Below are 20,176 nucleotides of genomic sequence, written 5' to 3'. Positions count from 1 at the left end.
ATCACGTGCAATATTAACCGTCACATTTTTCTTGCCTTGAACATTTTTTGCTGGCGATTTTTTTTTTTTGTCCAGATCTACTGTAACAAAGATTTCAAAATGGTAGCAGCTGGCGCAAACCCTAACCGCGAAAAGGGTGGTTCAGCCTTAAAGCGACTGAAGAACTCTTTGAAGACTGCCGGTATCATTGGCCAAACCTCTAGAGCCAGCTTATCGAAGAAAGACAAGAAGAGAGGAAATCCAAGCGAAGTTGGCAAGCATGACCGAGCCGAAAAGCTGAATCTGATCAAGGGAGAAATGAATCCATTTGAAATGAAGGTTACAAACACAAAGTTTGAAGTTCTCGGCCGTAAAGTCAAGGGTGCTGTCGGAAAGCCAGCGCTGACGAAACAAGTTGGTGAAGACAACGTAAGTACTTTTAGATTAGTATACTCTCCTAACACAATATACTAATCAGGTCATTGGCGATTACAGCGAAAGAAAACTCTTCTTAAAGAGATGAAGAACAAGGGAAAGGCTGGAGGAATTGTGGATAAGCGATTTGGAGAAGAGAACCCTAATTTGACACCTGAAGAAAAGATGTTGGAAAGATTTACAAAGGAAAAGCAGGTTAGCTAACTTTCTGTCGTTCTGACATGTCCCTTACTAGTACTGACACATATATTGAATAGAAACAAACACGATCGACCTCGCTTTTTAACTTGGATGATGATGAAGAAAACTTGACTCATTATGGACAATCTTTGGCTAATATCGATGATTTCGACGAAGCAGATCTAGAGCTCAGTGATTCTGAAGACCGCGGTGTCATTGACCCTAACACAGTTTCACGCTCCCATTTCGGTGGTTTCGGTGAAGAGGAAGAAGATATGAAGCACTTTGACCGACCAAAATCGAAAGCAGAAGTTATGCGAGAAGTCATTGCCAAGAGCAAACTTCACAAGGTATGTCGAATCTGCCCATTATACTTATATGTCTTTTATCAAGCTTTTCTAATTTTTTTCTCCAGCTTGAAAGGCAAAAGGAGAAGGATGAAAACGATGATGTACGCAAAGACTTGGACGACGAATTCGAAGATCTTCGGGGATTGCTCGACATGGCCAAACCAACAGCACGACGACCACTACCTTCACAAAACTCAGTTTACGGTAGAGTGGAAGACGAGAGAAAAGATAAAGAGTTGGATGAAGCTGCTCAAAAGGCATCGGCTCCCACTGTGGAAGAAGATGAATATGAAGATTATGACAAGTTTGTGCGAGAGCTTGCATTCGATCAGCGAGCAAGGCCATCTGACCGAACAAAAACTGAAGAAGAGATTGCTGTTGAAGAGAAAGAGAAGTTGGAAAAGGCAGAAAAAGCAAGAAAACGCCGTATGGATGGCCTAGACAGTGAAGATGAGAATACTCCTGAATCAGGTCGCCGTTCAGCAAAGGGCCCCGCCAACAAGAAGCGAAAGAGAGCGCCACAGGCTGATGATCTGGACGACGATTTTGAAGATCAAGAAGGCCTTGAACTTGGTCATGGTCTTACACTTGAAGATATAATGAATGCAAATGGTGTTGACGAAGACGAATCTGAAGAACAAGGCGAAAGTGAATCCGAAGAGGAAGAAAGCGAGAATGATGAAGACGAAGGTAGCGCTGATGAAGATAGCGACATCGCTGACCTTGAGAGCTCAGACGAAATGGAATTTGGCGAAGATGAAATGAACGAAATTGGATCAAATGGTAAAATTGTCAAGCAGAACGGAAAGAAGACGAAAGCAGCAGCACCAAAGAAGAAGACCACTTCCGATAGCTATGAAATTCCCTATACGTTCGAATGTCCTTCCGATCACGTTGAATTCTTAGAGATTCTCGAAGACATTCGTCTGGAGGACACTCCTACTGTTGTTCATCGTATCTGCGTTATGCATAATATAAAGGTTGCTGCTGAAAATCGGCAAAAAATTGAGGTACCTATCTCGACTTTGCAACTGCTTTTACTCACATTTTCACTAATGGATTGCATTACTAGAAATTCTTTGCTGTGATTGTCGATCATATCGCTCATCTTGCCGCAACTGAGTCTCCAATGCCTGTTAAGGTCATTAGCCGTCTTGATCAGCAATTGTTTAATTTGGCACAACAAATACCTCAACATGCTGCTTCCGTCTTTATTGAACGACTCACAAATGCTCAGAACTCTTATAAGGAGCAACTATCTGTTACATCTCAGTTCCCAGACATCAAGACTTTAGTCACTCTCCGTACACTTGGCCATATTTTCCCTACTTCGGATTTCAGTCACCCAGTTGCTACACCTGCAATGCTATATATGACTGAAATTTTGGCTCAGGCAGAGATACGATCCGAAGTCGATATCGGTCGCGGTCTATTCTTGATCCAATTGTTGCATGATGTAAGTGGTACACATTGGCCTCATTTTTTTAAAAAAAAAAAAAAAACTTTTTTGCTCACAATTTCATTTTACCACAGTATCAAATATTGTCTAAGCGCTTCATACCCGAGGTCTTGAACTTCATCAACCTATCCTTATACTTACTCGCACCAGTAACAACGCAATCGAAGATAACTGTCGCCTTCCCGCTTCCTGAATATGCTCGAAACCAAAAACTTCACATTAAGGAAACGAGCAGCGCATCACCTCAACCACTGAGTGCATCAGCGTTATTGACAGACAAACTCGGTCGTGACAGTGTCAACGCTGAACAGGTACGAATTTCTTTGGTGGTCGCCCTATCCAAGGTTTTAGAAGCATACATGCAATTGTACAGTTCAACTGCTGCTTTCGTTGAAACATTCGAACCATGCCTGAATGTTCTTGAAGCCATGAAATCTGTTGATAACTGGAATGAGGATGTGAAGGTATGCAATCGGTTATAACTCTTTGATAACCACTGCCTTAAAGTTGCAATTTTTCTAATTATTATGCCTCTTACTCAGACAAACCTCATCAATGTTTACGATCGACTCAAACGACAAGTCAAATTTGGAACCGAGAAGCGTACCAAGACACCGCTTCGCATGCAATACCATCGCCCTGTACCAATTGCCCAATATGTGCCCAAGTTTGAGGAAGGCTACTCTATGGATCGTCATTACGATCCTGATCAAGAACGTGCCCAATTCAACAAGCTCAAGGCACAAACTGCCAAGGAAAGGAAGGGCGCTATTCGTGAACTTCGCAAGGACAATATGTTCATGGCTCGTGAGAAGCTCAAGACAATCAAGGAGAAGGATGCCCGATACCAGAAGATGCTTACTGGTGTCATGACGGTATTGGAAGCTGATCAAGCTGAAAAGAACGAACTTGAGTTCCAGAAGAGGAAGGAACAAGGAAAATTCTAAATCCACTTTCAATCATTTCTTTGCTGTATTTTTTTTTGTAAAGCTCAGTTCACACCATTTTTTGCATATGCCACACTAACCCAAAATTAAAATAATAGAAGTTTGTTAGAAACAATCATGAACACATCGATGCAATGGTTGCCGGTGCGAAACGAGAAGAAAAATATCGTTGCCGGGTATGCACAATGATTTCCGCCATACAGAGGTCTGGTTTTGACATACAATGATATTTCAGTTTCATTTTATAACACACGCAGGGGTATACAATAATAATTATCAGAACATTCCTATAGGGTATGATATATGAAGGTATTTAAAAGGTCTCATCTCCATTAGGGCAGTTGTCCGTAGCGTGAAGACCATATTCCTCACAGTTCTCGCAGTACTATTGAAGAGTGTGAAGTATAAGTATTAAGAATTCGTCTTTAGGTGAGCACACTATGGATATGACTACGTACCGGTCGATCACTGTCTGCATTACTACTTGTGTTTACTCTCTTTGTCTCCGCAGCAAAATCAGCCTCGCTCAGCAAAGCTGTACAGCTAATAATATCATGGCCATGCTGTTCACAGATTTCACAATAGAGTGCGTCATTCGTCTTCTTGGCAGTTGCTGGAATGGGCATGGATGGTGCTTTTACTGAGGAACTGTTCGTGATGGAAGCCTTGCGTTCATAAGACTTCCCGTTACTCCTGGCACTGGAATCTTTGATTTGAATTTTAAGATCTGATATTTCATCCCGCAATCGTTTTACAGTCTTTCGCTCTGATTCAACGGCTTCTTCAAGATCAGCCTCCTTGAAAATCTTACTTTCAATCAAAGACTCTAGCTCCGCAATGTCTTTGTTGAGTGCATGAATTTCTCGTTGTTTAGTGCGTTCTAAATCACTCAGGCTCTGTTGTATCTCGCGGATTTGTGCGGCATGCTGAACATTAATGCGGTCGAGTTGCGTTTGCTTTTCGGCATATTGCTTTTGGAGAAGAATCAACTTTGCGTTGTCCGGTGAGGAGTCAGACATGGCATTGATGTTTGCAGTTTCTTGACCTTGAGTGTCATTGTCATCAAGACCCATTAGCCCTTCGGAGTGCAATCGCTCCACTTCATCCATGAGCTTTAAGCACTCGTTCTCCACACTCTTATGTGCCTCCAAAAGCTTTTCGTATTCAACGTTGAGCTTTTTGTTCTCGTCGCTGAGCGCCTCCGCTTCCTTCTTTGCGCCTGTTGCTGTGTGCTTTAGTGAAGCAATTTCTTCTTCGTATTTCTCTGCTTTGTTCACCAACTCCTTGATATGTCGTTGATCGTCCTTACTAGTAGTTGTTGATTTACTCGTCGAAAGTTGAGCAGCTTTGAATTTTTCAAGTTGTTCGACAGTTAGTGCCAGCTGCTCCTTCTGCTTTACTACCATCTGATTCTGAGCTTCCAATTTTTCAACTTCTTGCTGGAGATTAGCAATGCGCTGTTCCTGCTGTTGTATAGCAGCAGACGAGGAGTCTGCGCTCTTCGTAGCTTGTTCGGCTTGATCCTTGGATTGATGCAGTATTACTAATTCTTGCTTTTGCTGCTCTAATTCACTATGAAGTTTAGTGACAGTATCTTGCAAGTTTCTGTATTCTGCCTCTGCTTTCTTTTGTGCTTCAAAAGCGCCTCCCATGTCTTCTAATGACTTGTTTCGCAATTTACTAAGCTCCTCGTAATCTCGTTCGGCATCTTGAAGACGAGTTTCCAAGTTGTTTTTCTCAGCACTCAGTTTTTCGAATTGCTTTAAATTTTCTGTCAATTTCTCGTTTTCCTGTCGTAAGAGCTGCTGCTGCTGTTGCTGATCAGTCAAGCTCTGCTTGGCGCTGTTAATGTGTTCCTCTAATCGCTTTCGCTCAGAGTCCCATACAAGTTTGATCTTTTCGACTTCTTCATCCTTGCCGCCTTGACTAGCATTAACAAGTTGGTCTATCTGTTTTCGAAGATCGGTGACTTCCTCCTGCAACTGTTTGATTTGGTCTTCCTGGTGTTCAATCTCATCTGAATGCTGTGCCTTTAACTCGTGTATGGTAGATTCGTAAGCTTCAATTGCGTCCAGACCAGCAGTTCGCAGTTCGTCTCGCTCGACATCCATCATCTTGTTTCTGCGCCTTTCCTCAGCAAGCACAGCATTCATCTTCTCCATTTCAATTTTGTGAATTTCGACAGAACTTTCGTATAGCTCGATACTTTCGAATCCCGCTTTCTTTAAATCCTCCACAGTCTGTTCCAATCTTCGCAAGGAACTTTGATGGTCTTCTTCGGTTTCAATCTTATCCGTCATACTTCGTTCGAGTTGTTCCGATAGTTCGCGCTTCTCTCTTTCAAATCGACGCTTGGTTTCTTCCAATTCTCTGTTCTTCTTTTCCAGCTGCATCTTGCTTTCGCCAGCATCGTCAAGTTCCCGAAGGCGGGTTTCGAGCTCAGAGATCTCTTCCAGAAGACGGTCTTTGTCACGCTTCTCTCGTTCAAAATCACTCTTGATGCGACGAATCTCTCGCTCCTTTTCTTCACACATGTTGCGATAGGACTCTACTTGTTCAGACATGTTGTGCAAGAACATGTCCTTAGCACGCATTGCCTCTGTCAAATTAGCCATTTTGTCGTGAACTTCCTCCATTTCGGCTTCCAGTCGTCGCCGTTGGTCATACATCTCTTCAGAAAGCCCCTCATCCGTGTCAGTCTCTTTAGATCTGGTGAGAGCTGCCTGCTGTGCGATGGCTGCTGCAGCATTAGCTTCGGATACCGCTAACTTTTCTTCCAGCTCCATAATTTTCGAATCTAAACGACTCTTCTCTCGTTCAATATCATGAGCTCGATTCTCGGCATTCTCACGCTCCGCAGTCCATTCGTCGCGCTTTTGGTTGAATTCCTCGGTCTGCATTGTCAGCTTCTGTTTACTCTCTTCCAATCGAGCTTTGTCAGTATCCCATTTCTGTTGACTCTCTTCCAGTTGAGACTTCAATTGGTCGACAATCGCTTGATGACCTTCCAGGGTAAACGTGACATCTTCTGTATCACCGTTTTGTTTATGTAAAAGCAACGATTTCTCCAAGATTTGCTCAGCCGACTTATTTTGAGCATTCTCCAGCTTCAAAAATTTATTTTCCGCCTCCAAAACTTCAACTCGCAGTTGTAATTGTTGTAGTCGCATTACATTTTCATCGGGAGCTTGAGATATGGCGTCGCCCAGAAGTCGATGTAGGCGGTTGTGCAATGCTTCATCTTCGCCGCCATCTGTAGATGATACATATGAGTGTCTACTGATATCAGGACTCTGTGGCGGTGGAGTGGGAGATGCTATAGCTGATGAAGTGGCCGAAGCTGTTGATATCCGACGTGCTGCACTACCCGGTGGTACATGAGATTTTCGGGAAATAGGCGTAGTAGTTCTACTGGCATTTGTGGACGATCGTGTGAGAGGTGTGACGCTCTTTTTAGTCCTATTGATCATGTTCGTATTTGTACGTCCTTGGGTAAGTTGATTTGCCGTCATGCCCAAGTATTTTGATGCTCTTGAGCCACTTGATATCCGTGCAGCTGCTAGAGCCGCATTATGAGCGGATGCTGTGCGTATAGGAGGACGATCACTGGTGTTACTGGCCGAAGATGCTGAGCGTTGCCGTCCATTATCCAGGGATCTATTAGAAGGCGAATCTGATCTAACTGAGTCGGTATCTGGTTCCGACAACGGTGTTACTTTTGTTGAAAGTAGAAAAAGACCGGTCTGCGGCGGGCATGTAAAATAGTCAATGCTAAATCATGCAACCATTTCGTTAGTTGAAATAAGGCCATTGAAATATATCAAGACATTTCATATTCATGCACTTACCCACTGACGCTTCCATCGTTTTTTCCTGTACCAACTATATCTAATTCAACGCCTGCCCATATACCAGACTTGAACTCAGTTGGTCCCAGGAAGCGCAATGTACCACAAAGCCCTAGAGAGTGCATAGCGACTCGTTGTCCGATGCGTAGCTGGCCGTCACCTTGTGAAGTAGCTACCTTCTCTGCTGCTACTGGTCGACGACCACTGCTTACAGAAGATACACGGTTCAGAGCTTTGGTGGATTTCGAAGGCTTTGGAGAAATGGTGGTTGCAGAAGACGCGATTGAAGATCTCTGTGGTGTCGTTCTACCAGAAAGTGATGAGGCGGTTGAATACCGGTTAGATTCTTGGAACATCTCATCCAGTGAAGCTATTGAGGTACGAGTGGTGGTGGTGCCTCGCCGCAACGTAGTTGACTTTGATGTTCTTGGCTGAACGCTAGTTGGATCTGAAACACGAGAAACATTGGTTGCTCTTCGAGTAAGAGACGGCGGTGCCGTCTGTTCAGAATACCTATCGGCATTCGAGCTTCTTGGAAGGGTGCCGTATGGATTTGCTAAACGAGAGTTAGGAGATGGACCTTTTGGTAATCTCGACATTTTGCAAAAGAAAGGGCAGGTTGCACAGGCACGTTGAAAGGGGGCCGTTGAATAAAATTGAAATGACAGGGACAAATTCTCGACTTTTATTATGGTATTCTTTACTTTAAACAGGTTTATCACCAAACAAAATGTGAAGGTCGTCTAATGTGCGCTTTTCATCCTTGCCGGAGTATAATCCATTTGCAAGCACCTAACGAAATGTCGGTTAGTAAAGTGTGGTCATCTTCCGAGGTGCTCATCTCAGTACACTTACACTTTTTCGTTCCTGGATTGCCAGAATCTTCTCCTCCACGGTTGAACGCATGATAAAACGCTTCACAGTGACCTGTTACAATTCATTAAAAAACTTGAAAAGCAAATTTTATAAATGTTGTAGTTTCACACTTACTTCTTGCTTTTGCCCTAGTCTATGTACACGGTCGATCGCCTGGGCTTCCGTAGCAAAGTTCCACCATGGGTCCTGTTGATATTGTTTGTTTAGTTGGGTATGCAAACTACAATAAAGCCTTTAGAGGACAAATAATTACCATCATGTAAACTTTGGAAGCACAAGTCAAATTCAATCCAACTCCACCAGCTCTCAAGCTGATCAGCATGACTGTAATATCACCCTCTCGAAACTCCTTCAAAGCCTTTTCTCGCTGTAATTGTGATTGCGTGCCATCAAGGCGGGTAAATGGGATGCCCTCTATAGTCAAAGCTACTTCGATCAAATCGAGAAACGTCGTAAATTGCGAAAAGACGACGGATTTTATAGGCTCTCCGGTAGAAGTCTTTTCACCCAAGGTTTGCCTTAAATGTCTAAGAAGAGCATCCAGTTTGCTGGAAGTCTTGAACCCGTCAGATCTTCTTATATTGAATGTTACTGTTTCTTTCTTTTTATCGCTTGCAGCCATTCCAACTGCATCCGAAATATTGGACTTTCGCTTCTTGATTACTTCTAGCAAGTTTGCCTCCGAGATTGGGCCGTGCCGGCAGATAGGGCATTCGCCAGGAAGGCCGTCATCTTCTCTTTTCTATAGTGAGCGCACATAGTATTAGATCAAGTCATCATGCAAGCCACCTTAATCATACAAAGTGCATACCTGTAGGTAATCTAGAACACAGGCCCTACATGCCATATGCATGCAGGGCATAAGCACAGCGCTTTCCGCACTCTCAAAGCAGATAGCACACTCTGAATCACCCTCTTCTTCTCCTGTCTGCTGTGATTTTAAACGTTGCAATACGTTTATACCGTATGTATTGTTGTCGCTTGCAGAATCTCCTGGCTTAGCATCAAGACTTGTACTGTTTTGAAACTTTTCTAAGAGTTCTTCAAGCGAGACGGAGCCGCTCTAAAATATAGGCAGTCATTAGCGCTGACGTTTAAATTTACCACACACAACATAGATCCTTACCGCTGAAAGGACTTCTTTGTCTATACCATCCTTGACAACGAGATATGGATGGCACGAAACTTGCCGTAGCCGCATTAAAAGTTGAAATATAGATGCGTAATTACTAAGAGCCTTGCCAGCTGCACAAAAGTAGGAAAACTTGGTTTTTGAGTCCGTGAACAAAGAATTGTAGATGTCTTGCTCTTCCGGGGTAAAATCCAGATATTCAATATCGATCTGCTTTTTCGGTAAAGTTACAAGTAGATTCCCCTGAGCGTCACGCATGGTCTTTGTACGTCGAAGAACAATGGGTTCAAGAACTGTTTGCACAACATCGTAAGCGCGCAAATCTTTGTTCTGGAAAGGGATGGTGATGAAGGCTCGCCAGAAACTGTAGTTTGACCTATGAAACATAAATCAGCGTTAACATAATAAATTTACATCTGTTCGTAAATTTTGGTTCGCAATTACACTTACCAAGGCTCGTGCTTTAAAAAGTGAACGAGAGCGTACAGATCATCCAGTTTGTTTTGAATAGGTGTGCCCGTCACAACCCAACGTCGGATCGCACTCAACGCTGAACACGCCTTGGATGTCTTACTCAATCGGTTCTTGATATGGTGTGCTTCGTCTAAAATGATTCTCCAAAAATCTACACTATAAAGGCCGCTTTGCAAATCTTTTGTGTTGCTATCAGAAAGCCATTCAGATAAAACAGTTCCATACGTAGTTATGAGAACGTCAGGAGCGGCACCATTCCAACTTTGCAGTCGACTCACTAGGCTTGAGTCTCGTGATGTGCCATAATATACTTCCACCTTCAAAGTGTTTTCTTTTGATCCTCGTAGAAATTCATCGCGCCACTGGCCCAAAAGCGACATAGGACATACGATTAATGTGGTAGGTGAAGGCAGCTTGGAAGAGTTTTCTGATGACTGGAAGGGGTTTCTCGGTGGGGAACGTTTACCAAGTGTTGGCTCCTTTGATATTGTGGGTCGATTAGCGTGAACAATGCTTAACATTTCAATTGTTTTTCCAAGACCCATTTCTACAGTACATGATCAGTGGATTAGAATAGTCATATTTGCAGCTTCATTTCATAATCAAAAATACAAACCGTCAGCAAGAATGCCACCTCTGCATGCCGATTCAGCGCTTTTAAACTGTAAACTCATCTCGCCAGTGAAAGGATTTATATAAAACTTTTCGTGCATAATGCTGGCCGTGTTCCATGGATCGGATGGAAACCGATATTCCTCCCATAAAGGGTGAAGGGAACCAGTGTGGTTGTTCGAGCTGTTGTGCATATTCTCCTTTCGCATCATCCACGACAAAGCCTACATGTATGGGTTTAGCAAAAAAACCCATCAGACCATCAAAAACAATAATGCGCTTCCAATTCATTACCTGTTTTTGATAAGAACGCAAGTTTAGCGCAATGCCTTCAGGAGTCTCCATCTCGTCCAAATTTGAATCCATCATCTGAGCCTTTTCGTACAATGCATCCAGTCGATTGTCTGAAACTTCTTTGACCTCCTCTTCGGACGATTCTCCCTCTTCATCGTTCGTGCTATTACTATGTTGCTGATCATCTTGCGCTGCCGACTGGTTGATTAGCTCTCTGACTTTTTCTTCGCCGCCAAGGATTTCGTTGGTTTTAGAGAGAGATGATCGTACTGAAGAAAGACCCAATGCTTTGAGCAATGATAGTATCGCCAGTTTTCGCTCTTTCATTAATCGCTCTGAATCTGTTTCGGCGCCTTTATCAAATATAGGCGTCTTGGATGATGATCTGTGAATTCCTAGCATAGACAGCTGTGCTTTATTGCTAGCATCAAAAGCTGCGAAAGCCTTTGGGGTAAAGTAGCAGCTCAGCTGCACTATGATATCGTCGCCAGTAGAAAGTACAGGGTTGCAAGATATAACGGTGCCATAAAAGTTACAGACCTCGAAATCGAGTAATTTTGAGACCCATTTAGACACTTCGGAAGGTAAACGACCAAATTCAACGCCTTTGCTTGTGATGAGGCGTACCACTATATTTTCCTTTGAATTTTTTGCCGTGAACCGTGCCTTTTTAGTAGGGACCATGTTGGGCCGTACGCGATCTAGCGCTATATTATCACCTTCTTCTATTGGACTTTTTCCCTTGATACTTGACCAGCCTGCATTGATTGTCAATCAGATCTATCTAAATGCTTCCATATGTAAAGACTGCATACTTACCAATTATCATGATATCTCCAACATAAGATCCTGACCTTGAAGTAGCTGCTTCTTCACTATTGCTTAGCGACGAGTTATCCTTCACATCAATTACATTCGTTTTGACTTCAGGTTCTGTAACTTGACTTTCCCAGAAAAGATTGGCAGCTGCTTCAAGATTGCCGTTAGATTGCTGATAAAGGTGCGCCAAAGTCTGGTCATCGGTTTCTGGAAGCACCAATGGCCGTAGTGCCTCCCAGGCGGGAGGTGCACTAAGGCTTTCTAAACCATTGGAGCTGTCTGCAGATTCTGGAGCCTCTAGAAAAAACCGCCGTTTCTTGGGTTCCGGTGAAGTGGTCATGACAGATCGTGATCGAAAACCATGTTCGAACGCGCAGTCACTGCCTTTTTTTTTGGATTTTCCAACGCGCTCTGCTGCCATCGAAATTTTGTGAATTAACGCGTTCACGGCCGATATACGTTGACGAGCGTACGAAATATGGCAACCAGGAGACTTGTACTTTAAACCACAATACTTTTACGTGGACAGAAAAAATTTGCAAAGTATCTCTTTAAGCTTCATGAAAAAAAACTGATCACTGATTGCCTTATGACTGGCTTCATTTACCTTATCGTTAAATAGCACATTTCTCTTCTTTCCATCAAACGTTCGAAAAGTAATCTCACACTGCTTGCTGTTTGAGCATAAATCTATGTATCTTTTGAGCTTAACTTTTATCTGTCTTTTTCGAAAGCATGTTTGTGTCTTCAATACTTGAGTGAAACTAAGACCAATTTTCGTTAATATTGTATATTACAGACTTCAATGCAAGTGAAAAACTAAAGGCTTTACTAAATTTCTGTTAATCTTATCATCGAAAATATCAATTAGATAAATATGTAGGGCGAATCAACGAACCCGCATACCATCAATAAGACGCGAACATCTTCGCGCATGTTCTTTTGCTTCGCTTTATGAAATTAAGTTTCAAAACATTTCGATGAAATCGATTAAAATTTACACTATAGCAGCTGAATGACGTTCTTGAAAATATAGAATGTTGAAAGTAAAATAATTGGGACTTAATGTTATATCGAGCCGCACTACCAAAGGAGAATAAAATGCTGCTTCAGACAAATTCTATGCAGTCTATAGCTTTGAATTTCCACCTTCCTTCCAAAAAATACATTAATGTAATTTGGAGTTGAGCTCTTTAGAGAACAAAATCCTTGTGTTCATCTCAATTATGGTTCTACATCCTCTCTAAAATACATAAATCAAGCATTGTTGTTGTTCGCTATTTTCGCGTAACATTTTGTAAGCGCTGATATATTCGCCCCCTTTCACCATAAGTTCCTCTGATGGGGATGTAAAGTCACGTAAGTGACCCGCAGTTTGAGACTTAAAGAGAAAAAAATACTGTTTATTCAAATGTATCGAAACACTTATAGGTTTCTCGACCCACTTTTGCTAGTGATTGCCGTTCACTGCGCGCTTTAACACTAGTTCTTCTTCGGTGGCCAGCTTATAGCTGCCATTGCCAAGACATGCTAACACCAGGTGCGGAGAGGTATTAAACTTGGGTGCCAACTTGCCTGCATCCCTATGGAGCATCCTTGGCACCTTATCCCCGACTTCTAATTTGCTCTTTGGGGCCGCGGTTTGGACTTCCAGAGCTTGAGACATCTCGCGCTCTGGAAACGTGCAGTGATTTCCTGATCAGCCTTCTCCACGGCTTTGACGATAAGCCATTTGGTGAAGTATTCAGGGGCGACCAAATATGTGTTGATTGCCGCGAATTGATGTTGGCAGAGGGCCAACGTAGTCCAAAGCGAACCTTTCAAAGATCTTTGCGACCAGAAAGTTGTGAAACATCTTCTCTTTCTTCGGAGCATCAGCGAACAGCTGGCATTCCACACAATCGCTATCCCCATCGCGGCATTTAGATTCGTCACTCTTTCTGAGCGTACCGCTTGACGCAAGAGTTTTGGATTAAGTCCGTTAATGAATTGGTGCAGCATATTAGCCTCAGATAGGGACGCTACTCCTGTGTCCTTTTCGACACTCTTGTCATGTTGGACTTTCTATTGACGGAAATGGTTGTTGTAATCGCGAGCCGCTTCGTTCGACTTCTTCTTGATCGAAAGTAATTTCTTCAGTGGAACGTACTTGCTCATTTTTGGCCTGAATCGTTCCACGAAGGCAGAGGAAAACTGGTCGAACTCAGTGAACTTTTCGTCATAAAACCAGGCTCTCACCTCTGATTTGAAGAACGTTGGCAGGACCATTAGCTTGTCCATGTCTGTTGTCCAGTCTTGCACCTTGGCAGTAGATTCGAACATCCTCAGCCAGTATTCTGGATCCTCCTTACGAAAGTATTTGGGTATTGGTAATGATTTCATGGTTACAGAAAGTGTGAAATCGCCGATATAAAACCAGGATTTTCTTGAGTCTGATAGGCTTTGATATTTTTGGGGTCTTATCCGAACGAGTGTGCACTTTCTGGTAGAAGGCACCAAATGTCGTAGTAAAATTTAGTTTGATAATAGAAAGAGAAATGGGTACAATATTCTTTGATATCAACAATGTATCAGAAAATATCTTTTTATTAGAATTGCTCTTACAGATAGCCAAAACTAAGAAAAGATCTCCCGCGAGTTTATTTCACTTCTAGGGCACGTCTTTATGCTACACCCGCTGACGACGTCAGCAAAATCAGTATTGGTATATAATCTGTTGTAAAGATTATATACTTAAATTTGTTGTGTTTGGGTTTGACTTTTGACGTTTTCCACAATGCTCGAATAGTCTCGCTTATAGTATAGCGCACCCCAAATGCAAAAAGGGTTTTGGTGAGAAAATTACAATGCCTATCACATCCACACAACCCCCCAACCCCCCAACCGAGAATGGGTCAACGGGTGCGATCGAAGAAGTGCTTCAAGTGGTCCGAATGCACATTCTTTAGGGCCAAATCGCTATTGGCTATGTTGAACCTACTGGAGGATAGGGCTTCAGTAACCCTGAAGGGTTGGGACCAGCGTGGTCGAAATTTTTTTGACACCGCGGACAACGCGGTGTGTGCCAACGGTGCCTTGAGTAGAACAGCGTCGCCTACTTGGAAACTGGGCTGGAGGTGTACTGTTAGGTCTATGCTCCATCACCTTTTAAGCTGCTGCCTTCATTTGTTGGATCAGATGATTCTTTTGATCCGATGTGGATTGCTCTTCTTCTCCTGCCCAGGTCTGCGGGTAGTATGGGTCTCGTCCGAAAAAGAGGAAGTGTGGAGTCTCCTTTGTGGTTTCGTGGACAGCGCTATTGTAGGCCCAGCGAAGGTGACGTATTCATCTATCCCATGCTTGTCCGTCTTGACAATAACTTGCAATCATGGTTCTCAGTGTCCGCATCATTCTTTCAACTTGCCCATTGGAGGACGCATGGTATGCAGGAGAAAATATGTTTTGTGAACCTAGCTGAGACAAGAGTGTTTGCAACCACGCACTGGAGAAGGGTGGACCGTTGTCCGAGAGGATCTCTTTTGGGACCCCATGCCTAGTAACAAAGTTGTTCAACAGGCATTCAGCGACTGTTGGCGCGTCTGTTTTAGCTAGAGGGTACAATTCCACATATTTTGTGTACGTATCCTGAACAACCAGTATATAACAGTTGCCGTTAGTTGTGGGTAGTATGGGTCCAAAGAAGTCCATTGCGACCCTTTCCATCGGAAATCGGCCAGAAGTGTCCTTTGGTATGTCCTTAGGTTCCGGCTTGTCCTTTGTCTCTGGCAAATGAAACAGGTCTTGATGTGCTGCTTGCAGTCCTGGACTAGCGTTTGCCACCAAAATTGCGCATGCAGCCTTTTGTTAGTTTTGGTTTGGGCAAAATGGCCTGAGAGTGGTGAGCCGTGTGCTGTTACTAGCACTTGTTGTACCAACGATTTTGGCACAACTTTTAGGTTTTTCCATTGACCCATGTTACGGTTGTAGGATCTACGGCAAAGGACATTGTCTGTCCCCACTGTGGAAAAGATTTGGCTTGACCCAAAGATTGCAACGCGTCATGCATGCTGACTGGGTTGAATTGAACCTTCGTAGTAACATCGTTGAGCCTGCGAAAGTCTGTAACGAGGCGATTGCTGCCATCAGACTTCAGCACCACTTTGGATGGAAACCCCCACTCTGGAAATTGGACTGGACTGACTATGCCATTTCGACGCGTCTCCTCCACTTCTGCGTCAACTGCACTTGCTTGACTTGGTGTATTTTTCTAGGTGGCACCAATACGGGTTTGGCACTCGTTACCTCCACTCTGAACTCTATGAGGTGAGTAATTTTTGGTTTCTTCGGATTGACTGCTATGACCTCTGGGAATTCCTTCAACACCGCCTTGACCTCTGGTTCTATAACTTGTTCTGGCACCTGGGCTGAGGAAACCATAAATGTATATCACGTTTGGCCAGTGGGAATTTTCGTACTTTTCACCATGGAATATGACCGTATCCGTCCTCGAGTCAATTATTCCCGGTAGCTTCACCATGCAAAGTCACGTGAGTGACCTGGTAGTTTGAGACTTGAAGAGAAAAGAATACCTGTTTATGCAAATGTATCGAAACACTTTTATTCTATGGTTTTTATGTGTGAGCTCAACAGGAGAAAAGTCATGTGATGTTTTCACGTGATCTTTTCACTCCGAAAAAAGCTTCTCGATTGAAACTAGCAAGTAGGCCGAGGGATAATCTATAGAAAGACCATGGCAGACAACAATGCGAAAAACATAGATCTGGACTCTCTCCCTTGTAAGATTAACGCATATATTTTCTAATGTCCGTTTACAGCTCACTTACCAGCATGTTTAGATGTCGATCGCGAGCTTGAAATTGCTGGAATGAAGGACAAAGTCAATTTGTTGATTGAGCAGGAAATGCGCAAGATCTCTAAAAAGGATCGGGTTCATTTCCCTAAAGATATCAAATTGTTTGCTGATGACGAAATATTGTCCTCAGAATGGGCAAGAACCAACAAACAGCTGTCGATGCCGACTCTTGACCTTTCTCGATACGATGTTGCACCACCTGCGGCAAAGGATAAAAAGAGCGTGGATGCATGGGAATCCGCGATAGACAACTCAAAGGCACAGTTGGAGGCACAAACATTAAGGTATGTAGACTAAGGCGCTCGTTCAAGAATATATTCGTATCAGATACTAACACGACAGAAACCAGATTATTCAACTTAGAGTTATTACAAAAGTACGGAGCAAATGCCTGGAAAGTTCATAATTTCCAGCTGGAAGCATATCTTAAGCAATTGAAGAGCGATGTGGAGGACAAAAAGAAGCAAATACTGGACCTAAACAAGCAGCGCAAATTTGAGCAGACGGAAGGAGGCAGCTCTTTGCGCGATCTTGAATCAAAATGGTCTGATCTAATAAGTCAAACGCTCCAAGTCGAGGTTGCTTGTGCTTCTCTCGAAAACGAATTGGAGGAACTGAAGAGATATGAAAACAGGATATCCAGTAATCAGTGACACTATATCTTTCTGTGTAAATAAATATTAGTGAGTTGACCAGGTGAACCTCTGTCTTTACTCCGCGCTTATATGGATTTGATTTACGTATAAAAATGAATTTGGTCATAGTCTTACGACAAAGATGTTCGTCACCGCCCTTTATGTTTTTATATGGTATGTATTTGTGTTGGTCATTGATATGCAAAAATGGCGCGCTATTGATGTCCCCATAGAATTTTCTAGAGCCAAAATACAAACTACCTTGTTGTTTTTTTAAAAAAAATAAATATGGATCTATACATAAAATTCATCAACACTCCCTTTGTAGTACTACAAGCTATGTTGGTATCCATGGCACGTTCGTGAACTGAAGGGGTATGATGGTCACATCCTTGGGCGGTGTCTCAAATGTCTCTGATTTTGTGCCTCAGCTCGCTCGGACGCTTGACGTTACCTGCTTTGGAGATGAGTGTGATAGGTACGATGATGGAACTATATGACAGAATGATATGTGTTACTGAAAAAGGAAGCTTTTTCCCTCTGCTCTCTAGTGTCTACCAAATTCTCGCAAGGGAGAGTGTACTATGCAGGAGAATCGGTGACATGTACCATCACATTTACGAACCCGTTGCCGACGCACTCAACGCCACCAACAAATAGCTCTTCCACGAATTCAAACCGAAGACGAAGCTCTGTCCGTCCTAATGCTACTCATATATCTCGGATGCAATCACCGACTAACCCGTCACACTCATCCTCGCCTCTGGTCAGGCATAGCAGACAGATTAGCGGTCAACACTCAAGATCCCAAAGCATGACCTTGTCCTCTGACACTTTGAACTCGAAAGACTCTAGCTTACCGCCTAGGAATGGTACATCGCATCGAAGAACAGAGAGCAGCACCAATAGTCTGTCGGTTTACGATAATAAGGATGCTACTGTGAATCGGAAGACTGCCTCATTTACGGATTTGGCCACCTCGACTTTTGCATATTTCACCGGCTTTTCAATTAACGATAAACAAGATGAAGAGCCGGATAATAATTATATTGATAAAACACTGCAAGAGGATAGTTATGAAAAGAAAGGTGAGCAGTATGATAATTTCACGTGCTACTCAGCATTTAACTGATGGTAGGATATCAGCCAATACAGCATCGGAAGATTTGCAGTTACAAGAAGAGGATGAAGCATCAGAGCCATCACAGGCTATATCCATAGAACTTGGATCTATAGACACCGACACACCCAGGTCATCAATAGATACACAAAGCACGTACATACCACGTGAACACGACAGCCGTCGTAGCAGCATCGATTCAACTGCGTCGTTTTCAAACCATCCTCACTCTCACATGTACGGCACGCCACGACTCAACTTTATGATGAAATCAACTTCCACGCCTTCTTTACTAACAAAGTCAGAGCATCTGTTATGGGGGTTTGCTCAAGTTGTTGGACATTTTGTCGTGGACCCAGCCATGGTAAATGCTAGCGAATTTGCCCAGTTGAAGAACCGGACAATGTATCGACCAGGTGGTGGTATTGGTGGCGGCGGAGGAATGCTGGGCCGGCCCAGTGGAATCCGTCAACCAAATAAGATTGGTAGGGTTTATCACTTGGTCAACCAAACTCACAGGCAACGACAAATTAACGTAAATTTATGTAGATGGCAACAGTATACCGGTCTTTTCCACCCCTCCCTCTATTTTGTTTGTCGATCTCGATATTCTTCCAGGAGAAAGCAAATCATGTTAGTTGACAAAAGTTGAATCTCAACCCCTTGTAAGCCTATGATTAACAAGCTCCGTTCAAAACGCTTAGATTTGTACAAAATTACATTGCCGAAAGATATTCCTCCATCACACAAAGGAAGATGCATCCGGTTCAATTATCATTTAATTATTGGCACACAGCGAAGCTCAGGTAATGGTGGAGCTACAAGCAACACTAGCATGGGACGTGGCCATGTAGTGCAAATGCCATTCCGTGTTTTGAACCATGTCAGCGCCGATGGATCTCGGCCTATATACGACCTTATGAATCCCGTAGTTCTATACAAAGACGAAGCCAAAATCGAGGCACAGGACTCCGATACACCCAAGGCATCTACCACACAAACCAAAAATCACTGTCCGAATCCAGGTATTGTGTTATGAAAGATGAGATAATGAGTGCGGAAATTAGGCGTACTGAAACAAACTCTTAGAAGATGATGCCTCTCGGAAGGACTTTTTTGCTTATGTAGACGAGTTGGTGAAATCGTCGGCACCAGTCAAGGCGGTCAAATCGCCCGAGTCAGAATCAAGTACAGCCAAATCCAGTAGTCCACCTCTACCCCATGCTGAAATTACTAGGCGAGAGAGTGATGTGTACGATGAAAACGGTCAGGATGATAATGAAGAGAATCGGCGAGGCACATATATTACGAAAGAGGGGTTCATGGAATATACTGCAGAGAAGAACTGCGCGCAAATCGTTTCAGATGTAGTCAGAACGGGACACAAAGGTCAGTATTAGGATGCTTTGCTTAGTGGGTGGAGAGTGACGGGATTATCAAACACATTGCTAACACGTAAAGCAGCCATGTATGATATATGCAAAAGTAATGTTAGAGTCGCTTATCTTCACCTGATGAAGATAACACATAGATTAGGAGAACCCATCATGGGAATGTTAAATTTTCACAACTGCGATATACCAACATACCACATTAATATCACTCTCGAGAGCTACGAAGAAATCGAACAATCCATAGCTCTCAAATCTCCACAACAAAACAAGAAACTCACAAGAAAAATCCACTCTGAACATCATGAATTTTGCTTGAACTCTCAGCGAGTAGCGTTTTCGCTACCTATACCTTTGATGGCCACCCCTGATTTCCATACCACAGGAGGTAAGATGTTACCTTTTGTCAAATCAACACTTGCACTATGGTTGCTAACGCGGGCGCACTGTATTTTCTGCTTGTAGTGAAGCTGAACTACTTTTTACGCTTTGAATTTCTTACCGGTGTGCAACAGAGTGCAAGAACGGGTGCTCCTAAGGCAGTTCCTCCATCATACTTACCAATCAATGTGGATGAGCGACACAAGCACTATCAAGCTGTTCAGGAAGTGGACATCAGTAGCTTTGACTGTACCATTCCAATTAAAGTGTATGGCGCATCTGGTGGAGTTGACAGAGGAATGTATGGATGGTCCAGTAGTTTTGTGGTTACGGATTGAAGGGTCCGACAATAATAAATTAAAAAAAACACCGTTTTCCAAAAAAAAGCAAAG

The 20,176-nt window shown here is 43.1% G+C and overlaps 8 protein-coding genes across 8 annotated transcripts; 4 read left to right on the top strand and 4 right to left on the bottom strand.

Annotated features, from left to right (window-relative positions):
• Nucleotides 1-80: 80 nt before the first annotated feature.
• Nucleotides 81-3,466, top strand: K450DRAFT_205348 (uncharacterized protein). Its single transcript, XM_051584731.1, has 7 exons — nt 81-408; nt 475-609; nt 672-944; nt 1,010-1,954; nt 2,017-2,400; nt 2,478-2,867; nt 2,946-3,466. Exons 1-7 carry the CDS (start codon nt 100-102, stop codon nt 3,348-3,350), a joined length of 2,841 nt encoding a protein of 946 aa, XP_051448171.1. The 5' UTR covers nt 81-99; the 3' UTR covers nt 3,351-3,466.
• Nucleotides 3,467-3,557: 91 nt separating this feature from the next.
• On the bottom strand, nt 3,558-7,837 carry K450DRAFT_277649 (uncharacterized protein). The gene is made up of 3 exons (XM_051593270.1): nt 7,199-7,837; nt 3,809-7,121; nt 3,558-3,735 (listed from the first exon to the last, which is right to left on the bottom strand). The coding sequence occupies exons 1-3, from the start codon at nt 7,795-7,797 to the stop codon at nt 3,664-3,666; spliced, it is 3,984 nt and encodes a 1,327-aa protein (XP_051448170.1). The 5' UTR covers nt 7,798-7,837; the 3' UTR covers nt 3,558-3,663.
• A 17-nt stretch (nt 7,838-7,854) lies between these two features.
• On the bottom strand, nt 7,855-11,768 carry K450DRAFT_224508 (uncharacterized protein). Its single transcript, XM_051586232.1, has 9 exons — nt 11,406-11,768; nt 10,587-11,344; nt 10,297-10,516; nt 9,657-10,227; nt 9,201-9,582; nt 8,886-9,137; nt 8,328-8,816; nt 8,189-8,260; nt 7,855-8,125 (listed from the first exon to the last, which is right to left on the bottom strand). Exons 1-9 carry the CDS (start codon nt 11,743-11,745, stop codon nt 8,036-8,038), a joined length of 3,174 nt encoding a protein of 1,057 aa, XP_051448169.1. The 5' UTR covers nt 11,746-11,768; the 3' UTR covers nt 7,855-8,035.
• A 1,185-nt stretch (nt 11,769-12,953) lies between these two features.
• K450DRAFT_224506 (uncharacterized protein) lies at nt 12,954-13,579 on the bottom strand. The gene has a single exon (XM_051586231.1). The coding sequence runs from the start codon at nt 13,404-13,406 to the stop codon at nt 13,023-13,025; it is 384 nt and encodes a 127-aa protein (XP_051448168.1). The 5' UTR covers nt 13,407-13,579; the 3' UTR covers nt 12,954-13,022.
• On the bottom strand, nt 13,470-13,787 carry K450DRAFT_268687 (uncharacterized protein; the record flags this gene model as incomplete). The annotated part of the gene is made up of 1 exon (XM_051592890.1): nt 13,470-13,787. The coding sequence occupies one exon, from the start codon at nt 13,785-13,787 to the stop codon at nt 13,470-13,472; it is 318 nt and encodes a 105-aa protein (XP_051448167.1).
• Nucleotides 13,788-14,177: 390 nt separating this feature from the next.
• K450DRAFT_224505 (uncharacterized protein) lies at nt 14,178-14,922 on the top strand. The gene has a single exon (XM_051586230.1). The coding sequence runs from the start codon at nt 14,295-14,297 to the stop codon at nt 14,850-14,852; it is 558 nt and encodes a 185-aa protein (XP_051448166.1). The 5' UTR covers nt 14,178-14,294; the 3' UTR covers nt 14,853-14,922.
• Nucleotides 14,923-15,998: 1,076 nt separating this feature from the next.
• K450DRAFT_224500 (uncharacterized protein) lies at nt 15,999-17,066 on the top strand. Its single transcript, XM_051586229.1, has 3 exons — nt 15,999-16,180; nt 16,241-16,541; nt 16,607-17,066. The coding sequence occupies exons 1-3, from the start codon at nt 16,135-16,137 to the stop codon at nt 16,908-16,910; spliced, it is 651 nt and encodes a 216-aa protein (XP_051448165.1). The 5' UTR covers nt 15,999-16,134; the 3' UTR covers nt 16,911-17,066.
• Nucleotides 17,067-17,242: 176 nt separating this feature from the next.
• K450DRAFT_224496 (uncharacterized protein) lies at nt 17,243-20,176 on the top strand. The gene is made up of 8 exons (XM_051586228.1): nt 17,243-17,370; nt 17,444-17,980; nt 18,039-18,497; nt 18,562-18,645; nt 18,717-19,037; nt 19,105-19,401; nt 19,477-19,791; nt 19,869-20,176. Exons 1-8 carry the CDS (start codon nt 17,301-17,303, stop codon nt 20,120-20,122), a joined length of 2,337 nt encoding a protein of 778 aa, XP_051448164.1. The 5' UTR covers nt 17,243-17,300; the 3' UTR covers nt 20,123-20,176.

Source organism: Umbelopsis ramanniana, assembly GCF_025399195.1.
Source record: "Umbelopsis ramanniana AG unplaced genomic scaffold K450scaffold_6, whole genome shotgun sequence".
NCBI classification, from domain to species: Eukaryota; Fungi; Mucoromycota; class Umbelopsidomycetes; order Umbelopsidales; family Umbelopsidaceae; genus Umbelopsis; species Umbelopsis ramanniana.
This window is presented reverse-complemented; position numbering and strand designations above follow the sequence as displayed.

Bases quoted from the DNA above. Each gene is read 5' to 3' on its own strand.
- K450DRAFT_224506 (XM_051586231.1), bottom strand. From the start codon at position 13,406: ATGCTGCACCAATTCATTAACGGACTTAATCCAAAACTCTTGCGTCAA.
- K450DRAFT_224500 (XM_051586229.1), top strand. From the start codon at position 16,135: ATGGCAGACAACAATGCGAAAAACATAGATCTGGACTCTCTCCCTT. The intron at 16,181-16,240 runs GTAAGATTAACG...CAGCATGTTTAG, and splicing joins AGATCTGGACTCTCTCCCTT to ATGTCGATCGCGAGCTTGAA. The intron at 16,542-16,606 runs GTATGTAGACTA...GACAGAAACCAG, and splicing joins TTGGAGGCACAAACATTAAG to ATTATTCAACTTAGAGTTAT.
- K450DRAFT_205348 (XM_051584731.1), top strand. From the start codon at position 100: ATGGTAGCAGCTGGCGCAAACCCTAACCGCGAAAAGGGTGGTTCAGCC. The intron at 610-671 runs GTTAGCTAACTT...TATATTGAATAG, and splicing joins GATTTACAAAGGAAAAGCAG to AAACAAACACGATCGACCTC. The intron at 2,401-2,477 runs GTAAGTGGTACA...ATTTTACCACAG, and splicing joins TGATCCAATTGTTGCATGAT to TATCAAATATTGTCTAAGCG.
- K450DRAFT_224505 (XM_051586230.1), top strand. From the start codon at position 14,295: ATGGGTCAACGGGTGCGATCGAAGAAGTGCTTCAAGTGGTCCGAATGC.
- K450DRAFT_277649 (XM_051593270.1), bottom strand. From the start codon at position 7,797: ATGTCGAGATTACCAAAAGGTCCATCTCCTAACTCTCGTTTAGCAAAT. The intron at 7,122-7,198 runs GTAAGTGCATGA...TGCATGATTTAG, and splicing joins AACGATGGAAGCGTCAGTGG to CATTGACTATTTTACATGCC. The intron at 3,736-3,808 runs GTACGTAGTCAT...ACTCTTCAATAG, and splicing joins ATGCAGACAGTGATCGACCG to TACTGCGAGAACTGTGAGGA.
- K450DRAFT_224508 (XM_051586232.1), bottom strand. From the start codon at position 11,745: ATGACCACTTCACCGGAACCCAAGAAACGGCGGTTTTTTCTAGAGGCT. The intron at 9,583-9,656 runs GTAAGTGTAATT...TATGTTTCATAG, and splicing joins TTTTTAAAGCACGAGCCTTG to GTCAAACTACAGTTTCTGGC. The intron at 8,261-8,327 runs GTAATTATTTGT...CAATATCAACAG, and splicing joins CTTCCAAAGTTTACATGATG to GACCCATGGTGGAACTTTGC.
- K450DRAFT_224496 (XM_051586228.1), top strand. From the start codon at position 17,301: ATGTCTCTGATTTTGTGCCTCAGCTCGCTCGGACGCTTGACGTTACCT. The intron at 17,371-17,443 runs GTACGATGATGG...TCTGCTCTCTAG, and splicing joins TTTGGAGATGAGTGTGATAG to TGTCTACCAAATTCTCGCAA. The intron at 17,981-18,038 runs GTGAGCAGTATG...GTAGGATATCAG, and splicing joins GGATAGTTATGAAAAGAAAG to CCAATACAGCATCGGAAGAT.